The following is a 9438-nucleotide window of genomic DNA, read 5'->3' on the forward strand; positions in this document are numbered from 1 at the left end:
GCAAAACACTTCAAACAGAAAGTAAACCATCAGCTGCCGTTATTCAGATTTTTTTTTTCCTTTGCAGGCGATTTGATTTTTTTAAAAAAAGGAAATCACTTTTTTTGGAGGATGGTAACGCGCGAGTTTCGATATTTGTCACCCTGTCACCAGCGACCATTTAGAAATCACCCCGGGAAGGTTTGTGAAATGTGGGCTAGGTGAGGGCGATAATATCGAAGCGTTTACATCTTAAGCAACACCCCCCCCCCCCCGCCCCGAAAAAAATCATGCAAATGAAAGGTGGAGTTGAGAGGGGGTGTATGGAGTTGTTGAGAATGCCGAGAGGTAATTGATTTGTCTGAAAAGGGGGCCAATCCCACAGGTGACATTTGAGAAGCTCTCGAATTTCAGATGCTGACGTGTTGTCCAGAGTCCCCTGCACCGAGGAAAACTTTGCTCTTGTCTCTGGCAATGGTAGGAGGGATGTGCAGCCAATCAGCGGCCACTCATCACTATTAATGCGTACTTGGGATGGGAACACTGTGCTGCCGCCAGCTCCTATCACTTAGCGCCTGAGAATATCAGCCGCTGCATATCCCCGACTCCTTTGGATGTGTTAACCCTTCCTGGGCTCAGCGCGCTGTGTGTGTGTGTGTTTTTGGTGATCAGATTGTGGAGACTGCGCCCTCACTGTCAGTGAGCCATGTCAGTGCTGCCTTCTTTCGGTTTTACTCAGGAGCAAGTGGCGTGTGTCTGCGAAGTCCTCCAGCAGGGAGGCAACTTGGAGAGGCTGGGCAGGTTCCTGTGGTCGCTGCCAGCCTGTGACCACCTGCATAAGAACGAGAGCGTCCTCAAAGCCAAGGCGGTGGTGGCTTTCCACCGGGGCAACTTCCGAGAGCTCTACAAGATCCTGGAGAGCCACCAGTTCTCGCCCCACAATCACTCCAAACTGCAGCAGCTCTGGCTGAAGGCCCACTACATCGAAGCCGAGAAGCTGCGGGGGAGGCCGCTGGGCGCCGTGGGCAAGTACCGGGTCCGCCGGAAATTCCCTCTGCCCCGGACCATCTGGGACGGGGAAGAGACAAGTTACTGCTTCAAGGAGAAGTCGCGGGGTGTGCTGAGGGAGTGGTACGCCCATAACCCTTACCCTTCCCCGAGAGAGAAGCGGGAGCTGGCGGAAGCCACCGGCCTCACCACCACCCAGGTCAGCAACTGGTTTAAAAACAGGAGACAGAGAGACCGAGCAGCGGAGGCCAAGGAGAGGTAAGAGCCGCCAACCCGGTACTGTGTGCGGGCGGGGGTGGGGACTGCACCGGGAGCCGGTACACACCCGCAGCTATCCCTCCCTCTGAAACTCGCGAATGTGTGCTTCGAGCAACTCCCGCTCACAGCGGCCGGGTACACTTCTGCCCCTTTAACTCCTCTAACCATAGGAACTGAGCAAAACACCAACATGAGAGCATTAAATCTGCCTCCACCACAAAGCCATAGCGGGTGGGGATATAGATACTAATGAGAATGGAGATGGCATTCAGACAATTAACAGGAACCGCTGTCTTTATTCAGGTCCACAACTTAAATTAAATACGTGGCGGTGCAAACTTTGAGCAGGAATGATCAACGTTATTATTTAATCCGTAGACAGTAGCCCCGGGCAGAAAATGCTAGGCTGGAAATAAAAAATGTTGGAATTAACCCAAAGGTTTTAATTTTTTTGAATAATGTGAAATAAATAAGACACTTTTCGCTGCTGCGAATATTGCCTGAGTGTGGGTGTCAGCCTTCCCTGGCGAGGGAATTAATTCTTGGAAGCCGAGCAAATGTCCACCTCCTGACAGATTGATTAAACCCCCCCCCCCCCCTCCCCCCAATAAAACCACGTCAAGTGTATCATCCTCATGTTGTTGGGTTTGAGAATGAAGCAGAGTGATGCATTTCAGTCGATTCATTCCATGGTCACACGTGTTTTTAAAAAAATCAGTTTTCGGTCCGTTTTTATTATTTTAAATAATTGCCTGTATCAATAGGATTTATAATCACTTTTCTCGATTTAATTTTCCATGGGGTAATGAAGCAACCGCACCAATCTCTGCCAACAGTAAGTTAGAGAGGTGACTGCAGAGACTTGGTCAATAACACACAATGTCCTGGAAGCTGGTCACAGCACTGAGCTTTCATACAGGCACGGGCTGGGTAGATTTAACATTGTATAGATTTAACCCGCAGTTAACGAAGTAATGATTTGGAATAAGTTAAATAAGCATTAATGTCACATTCTAACCGGACGATGATGGTTTGTGTGAGTGGAGGGGAGGGAGGCGCTTATTGTTTTGAGTATTAAATATAGGCGAGGTCTTCAAATGGTCATTTATTTTGAGCTCTTGCTATGTTTGCTGTTCCAATAGGGAAAACAACGAAAACACAAACACTCCTGGCAATAAACAGAACCAGTTGTCCCCTATCAACCGCGGTAAAAACCTGATGTCGAGTTCGGACGAGGAGTTATCACCGCCTCAGAGCCCGGATCACTGCTCCGGGAGTCCTGTGCTGCTGCTGCCGGGGAGCCTCAACCAATCGGTCGATTCCACCTTCTCTCTCCACGGCCTCAGCCCTTCGCCAGTGGGCCACGTTGGGCCAGTGCACCCACATGGACTGCAGGACTCCCTGCTCGGCACTCTCACGTCCAGCCTGGTCGATCTGGGATCATAAAAACAAAGAGGCAACCGCCGCTGGACAGCCCAATTGTGAACTAATCAGACACTGCGGTGCTGTGTAAATAATTGAAAGGTCTTGTCCAAGTTCTGGAATTTCAACTGATGGTACTTAATCTGTGAAGAAAAAAAAAACAACAGGCGAGGTGCTCTCCTTTATTAGAAAGAAAACCCCGTCTTCATGAACTGCTGAGAGGCTCGATAACTCACTTAATGCTCTTCTAAATCTTTATACTCTCCCCACTGCATCAAGGACGTTGCGAATGAGGCAAACAAAACCCAGTGGCCGGCCTATACTGCTGCATCTGTCAGAATCAACCTGGATTAGCTGTCGTTTTCCAATCCGTTTGCCTTCCCTGAGATTTAATGGCGGTGAATCTGAAATGAGAGATGGGCTAGGATGAACGGTGTGGAACCTTGAGGTAAACGCCTCCACTCAAATGTCAGGCAAAGGTTCAGGTTCCTATTGAGAGGCGATTCGAAGTTTACATTGTCACTAGTGGTGGATGGAGAGTAACATGAAAGTAGTTTGTAATAAAATCCAAACATGTGAAAAGCACGTGCTTGCTTATGTCGCCTCCTTTTGCACATTTTTGTTCTGAAAAGCAAAATTCACGTCGCAGCTGCTTCTGAGAAAATGCTGTCCGGATTGGTTGTGACTGGATGAGGAGCTCCCTCCCGCTACTCACAGCTCAGGTGAACCATCGGCCGATATGAATCTGTCTGGGTTTAATGAAGCAGCGTCCAGGCGCTCACTCACCATTGTCACCTCTCACTCACAAATCCGCCCACACCCTCAATGCCCCAATATCCCTTGAACGTGGCAACAGGCGATTGTCTAATTTTGAATTTCGCTCTTCAACTCCACGCCACAAGCCCTTAGCCCCGACCAGGCCGAGACTCCATGTCGATGGAGTTAGAACCAGTCATCCAGCGGTTTCGCGCTGGCGCGCTTCCTGAGCAAGACCATTTCTTTTTTTTGTTGCTTCGAGCTTATTCCCTAGAACACTGGTATCGCCCCAGAAAAATAGATTGCTTCCCGTGGTCCTGGAGATTTGCAATCCTTCGGTATGGGTTTACAAAATATGGAAATTAAAGAAAGTGAATACATAACCCAGCTGTTGAAAACTTGTCATTTTGTTCTAGTCCTTCCGGCACCTTTCCCGAAACAAAAACATAAATCTCCCCCCCCCCCCCCCCCCACCGCCCTCCGGGCTAACAGCTCGGTCCTGGTGAATTTACTTTACACAATGGAGCTGGCATTACAACATTAATATCCCGGCATCAGTGTTGAAGATGTTAGTAATGCTGCATCAGTCATGTCCTAAATGGGGGGTGGGCTGGGGTTCATTCACAACCATGCAATCATTTTTTAAGTTAAAATAACCTCCAGTTCGCGCTTTCAATTCTACACCACAGATCAACAGCTGGAGATGAGATACTTTTTAACTATTACGGCCCCCCAGCTTCCCTGCCTTCTCTTTATTGTGCAGTAAAATGGCACAGCAACAAATCAGGTTACCAACTTCCGGTAAAGTACAAAAAAAACTATAATCCAAATTGAAATGCAATTTATATTTAGAACAATGACAAGCGTTTGTTAGTAGGCTCCCCCAGTGATTTATTCGTGTGTCGTGTTGCTAATGCCTTTTGATAGTATATGGTTATGGTTTACTGGAGATTGCAGAATGTTTATTCTATATGTTTCGGGCCATGGAGATCTCGCCCCCTCTGGAGGACAGACTCTCTCACTCGGGACTGACTCCGTTTAGACAAGGCTCTTGTGTAAAATATACATTTACCTTGGAAGGGGGCTCATGTGAAGCGTGAATCACTCTAATTGCTACTAGGGATCTAAGGAGAATTTTAACTTTTATTGGGTTACGCTTAAAATCCAAACACGTTTAAAACGCGCCACTTCTTTTTTTTTCACCTTCTAACATTGTTAGTGTAATGAGAGGAAACGGCGGGATAAAGGGCTACTGTAGTCAATAGCCATCACTTCAGTAAAGACATTGTAGGAATGGTTTACGGTAACCCTTGATGACAACTCCAGTAAGCGGTGCTGGGATAATCGGAACAAGGGCAGAACAGACACTTTCAAAAGTCTCAAACAGTTTACCAATATTTATTACATATTACTCGGCAAAAAAAAACACACGCAACCCCCCCCCCCCCCCCCCACCCGCTACTAAAACATAACGAGAACCCGCAGTGACTTAAATATTTGTATTGATTCTCAGCTTGGAAACTGCGGTTTCCTCCTTCAATTAATTTATGAATTTTTTAAAGAGAGATTCAGTTTAATTATTTTTTTCTCTCTGAGCTGATTTAAAGGATTTGCGAAGTGTTTTAATAGGGACATTATAGTCTGGTCAAACTAGTTAAAGTAACCCTGGAGGGTTGAGGTTTAGTTGGGAATACAATTCAGGACAAAACTTTTATATGAAATTAATCTTTCCCCATTGACTGGTGGATCTTTTCACCATCACTTTTCACACTTTTTTAAGTGTGAAGAAAGTGTAGCAACACGATGGTCTGCTCCGAGGTGACTTTGATCTTGTTAGACTCGGGGCGTTTTATTTGCAGTAATCTTGAAATAGCAGCTCAAACGGTAAGCGCCCCATGCCCCAATGGTTACGAAAGGCATTCGGTTTTGGTCGAGTTTTGCTGTAAATGTAAAATAAACACAAGGACTGGCCTCCAGACACTTCTTGTTGGAAACTAAAAAGGCCTTCTATGAGATGAGGGTAATTGTTTTGAACAGCTCGAGTTTGGAGAGGACTGAGGATTTCCTGGAGTTAATGTGAACCAGCCGCTGGCTGGACTGTGCCGGCTGAATGTGGAGCAGATTGTGGCAAATATTACAGAGATTCGATTCAGTCTTTTGTGTTTTTAGAAGCACCTCGGCACTGATTTCAAATTTGTTTTCTTTACATTTTAAGCGTGCTCACAAAGTGAGGTCCTCTATTGAAATCCGCAAACAGAGGTTGTGTTTAATACCAAAGCCCCCAAATCGTCTCCGTTCTCAGCAATAATAAGCTTACAGCAGCTAAATGAATTTTTTTTAAAGGTCTAATTTTCACTGTATGGTCCATCCCAGGACTGAAGGGGGAGACGGTTAATCCCTTGGTTGAATCGATCACAATTGACAAAGTTGCTCATTATTGTATTCCGCCAGGCCATTGGCTTGCATCATACCATGTACCATGCTTTAAATGATCAGAAATCCCAAAAAATGAGGTCTGTTTGAAACAATGACTGATAAAATGCTTCTGTGGAAAGTATGTTTGAGGGAAACGTGTTTGATTAATGCAAATTCGTTTTGCACGGCCTATGTCAAATATGGCTGTCATCGAACAGCAATCTTCAAAATCCGGCTAAAAATGGGCGGGCGGGGTGAGGCGGGGGTAGGCTGGGAAATAGACAACACTTTCTGATGGAGAGCAAACCAACCTTCAGCCCCCAATGTTGAATGGAGCTTTAGAATTCCAATTGTACAAAAGTACACTGCTAACAAGCACATCGAGGGAAAATGTCCAACAGTAAAGTCGAAGTGACATTATTGGAGGAAAATTGTATTATCTTAGGGTACTCTACTCCTTGGGAAAGTCAACGATTTTCAGCGATTGGTGCTTCTTGAAAGTGATCTGTTTTGAAATATTTGTATAAATGCTTTTTAAAAAATAAATTTAGAGTACCCAATTATTATTTTTTCAATTAAGGGGCAATTTACCATGGCCAATCCACCTAACCTGCACATCTTTGGGTTGCGGGGTGAAACCCACGCAGACATGGGGAGAATGTGCAAACTCCACACGGAGAGTGGCCCAGGGCCAGGATTCGAACCCGGGTCCTCAGCGTCGCAGTCCCAGTGCTAGCCACTACGCCACATGCCACCTTCTATTTGTATAAATGCTTGACAAAACTTCAGGGCCCATGAACGAATAGGAGTTATTCCGTCAGATAATCTCATTTATATCGATAGGTGTAAGTCTTACTGTTGAAAATAGATTGTAGTCTTTCCTACACGAATCTGCGACTCACTATGGTGAGACACACAGGGCACATCTTTGGTTAGCCTGTCACTGAAATACAGTTGGACCTTCCATCAGTTTAAAATCAATTTCAATTGTCACCTTGTTTTTCTTCCCTATTACTTTTCGTGACTTTATTCGTTACTTTATCTCCTGTGGCAATGCTCATTGATGGTTTGGGGCATGGATATCCCCTGTACCCTGCACTGAATTTATACTTGATTCGAGGGCTTCTCTCACTCTCTCCCCCCCCTTCCCCTCCCCCCTCCCCCCCCTTCCCCCCCCCCCCCCCCTCCCCCCCCCCCCCCTTCCCCTCCCCTCCCCCCCCCCCCCTTCCCCCCAGAGTTGCCCAGAGTGTTTTGGTCCGTTGTTCCTCGTGTGTCACTTGTCTGCGATTTTGTTTTCTGACCCCCCCCCCCTTCCCCCCCTCCCCTTCTCTATTACTCTTGACCTTCCTCTTTTGCTTCAAGCTCCGTTTTGAATCTTGCGCGCTTTTTAAACGTGCTAATTGTGCGTGGAGAGTTTCCTGTCGAGGCAGATAATGGTGGGCCAGCGAGCTGCCATGGCTCTCTCTGAGACATCACTCTGTCACGTTGTTAGGCAGCATTCGACTGCAATGTGACTTGACCAACACGATATTGCGCACAACGTGATTTGGGAATTAGAATGCAGAAGATGACCCATTTAGGTAGTCCAGACAATTAATCAGAGGGGAATAGAAACTGGCAAACACTCAAAGAGAATTGGTAAATGATTGGGGCAGACATTAATGCAAAGGCGTTTTATTAAACAATAAATAATGTTCCTTTCACTTTGCTTTCACAAATACGAAATATACATAAATATATTATAACCGGACATTTTCTAAGTTTTAATGAATGTTCTAATGTAATTAATGAACCTTCAGGCCGATAAGAGGGGTACCAAACGTTCTAAAATCTACAGGAAAGGATCATCGATAATCTCACAGAACACTGAAATAGGGTATTTCTAAAAGAAAAAAGAGTCCGACTTTCTACGGTTGCTTTACATTATTAAATAATGAATGGTCCTCTAATGATGCATTGCCAATCCGGGGCGGTCATGTTCCACCACATTTCACAGGCACACAAAATGTTAGTCACATTGACTTGAAGTGGGAGCCCCATCCTGCGGGTGGGGATCCCCCAGAACCAGACATCGGCGGCGGCGGTTTGGGGATAGCTTCAATCACCTTCTAGAAAAAGGTATAACCTTCCGGTTATACACGGACAGTCTCGGCTGCTTTTAGTACTGTGCGCTTGAAAGAAATGCTCGATTAAAAGGATAGCTCAGGGCTGCTGATGGGAAATTAATGCTCTAAATTCCTTTGCCGCGGTTTACTAAAACCAATAATAATACAAGGGCACCCAGCTGCTCTCAAAGTAGTGATGTTCCTTCCTGTATCAGTAACGGATGAGTGCACTGTCCAGAAGTTATTTCTATCTCCCCCTTGGCAGAGATCCTCCACAAGATACTCCATCACCACATGTTTCCCAATCCGATTGACCGATTAAAGTAGGAGTGAATACAGGCCTCTGACAAGCCCCAACGATCGTTTGAAGGTTAGGGCAACATTGCTTCCCCCGCCCTGAAGTCATGCTGCATGGCAGGATGTTTGTTCCTGTGTGTGTGTGAGGGGGGGGGGGGGGGGGGGGGAGAGAGAGACAGGGTCAGTGTTGGGGGGTGTCGAACCTGGAACATGAAATTCGAGCACAAATGCGCGCTTTTTCTGCAGGAGCATCGGCAAAATGGGCGTTGTAATGAGATTGTGCCCCTGAACAAGGGAGTGGGGTTGCTCGGGTCTTCTTGCGATGCTTTCTCAAAGGGAAAACATTATGCGGCACTATGAAAGTCACAGGAGTCAACGCGGTGCTGCACACAATCACATTTCCAAGGGTAAGATCAGAAATGTTGCAAATTCGCCCAATGCGAAGGTTTAAAAAAAAAGAGAAATGCAACATGAGTAGGGTGAATGGGTGCCGCGACTGTGCCATTGAACACCCACCTGCAGTCAAACCTACTTTCACCTCCCACCAAGGTGGTCCACTCTGCTGAAATTACCGGCTGAAGTTAATGCATGGATTAGCTCCACACACATCAGTGCCCCGAACAGACCTGTCTTCGATCATAAGTTAAAAGATCAGATATCAATTATTTGCTACTGCAATCCAGTGTTAATATTTTAGTCGGGCTGTGCAAAAACGCTGCAGATATATATATATATATATTTTAAATGTATTTAATTAAAGATGGAGGGTTGGGGGTGGGGTGTAGGACTGCCTTCGACCTTCTTTCTTACTTGCTTTTCCGAGAAATCTAAAGACCGTGCTGTTTCCCGATACTTCCCTTACTCGAAATATTGATTTTTTTTGGGAGGTGGGGGGGGGGGGGGGGGGGGGGGATGCATGAGCCGCGAGAAGGATGAAACTTGAGGCGAGCTGGTGCGGCAGACAGACACAGGAGAGCGGTGCAGCTTCCAATGTCATGTAGCAACAAAGACAATGAACAACTGAGGAACAGAGTGGTTGGAATGTGCGCATAGATTCCCGTTAATCCTCACTTGTAGCTGGATTAAAAGGGCGTTCCCTCAAATTTGTCCGCCCCACACCCAAATGTCAAGTAGAAATCCCCTAACCGGCGGAGAGCTCAATTCACCAAAAAAAAACAGGCAGTAAATAACTAACACT

At 46.2% G+C, this 9438-nt stretch overlaps 1 protein-coding gene across 1 annotated transcript; it reads left to right on the forward strand.

Moving 5' to 3' along the window:
* The first annotated feature begins 480 nt into the window (after positions 1–480).
* Positions 481–3264, forward strand: LOC119952095 (homeobox protein six1-like). Its single transcript, XM_038775649.1, has 2 exons — positions 481–1245; positions 2388–3264. The coding sequence occupies exons 1-2, from the start codon at positions 686–688 to the stop codon at positions 2689–2691; spliced, it is 864 nt and encodes a 287-aa protein (XP_038631577.1). The 5' UTR covers positions 481–685; the 3' UTR covers positions 2692–3264.
* Positions 3265–9438: the final 6174 nt, after the last annotated feature.

The sequence above is a fragment of the Scyliorhinus canicula genome, chromosome 2 (assembly GCF_902713615.1).
Source record: "Scyliorhinus canicula chromosome 2, sScyCan1.1, whole genome shotgun sequence".
Classification (NCBI taxonomy): Eukaryota; Metazoa; Chordata; class Chondrichthyes; order Carcharhiniformes; family Scyliorhinidae; genus Scyliorhinus; species Scyliorhinus canicula.

Excerpts from the sequence above, each read along its gene's own strand:
- LOC119952095 (XM_038775649.1), top strand. The coding sequence starts at position 686 with ATGTCAGTGCTGCCTTCTTTCGGTTTTACTCAGGAGCAAGTGGCGTGT. Across the intron at positions 1,246-2,387 it reads GCAGCGGAGGCCAAGGAGAG|GGAAAACAACGAAAACACAA; the intron begins GTAAGAGCCGCC and ends CTGTTCCAATAG.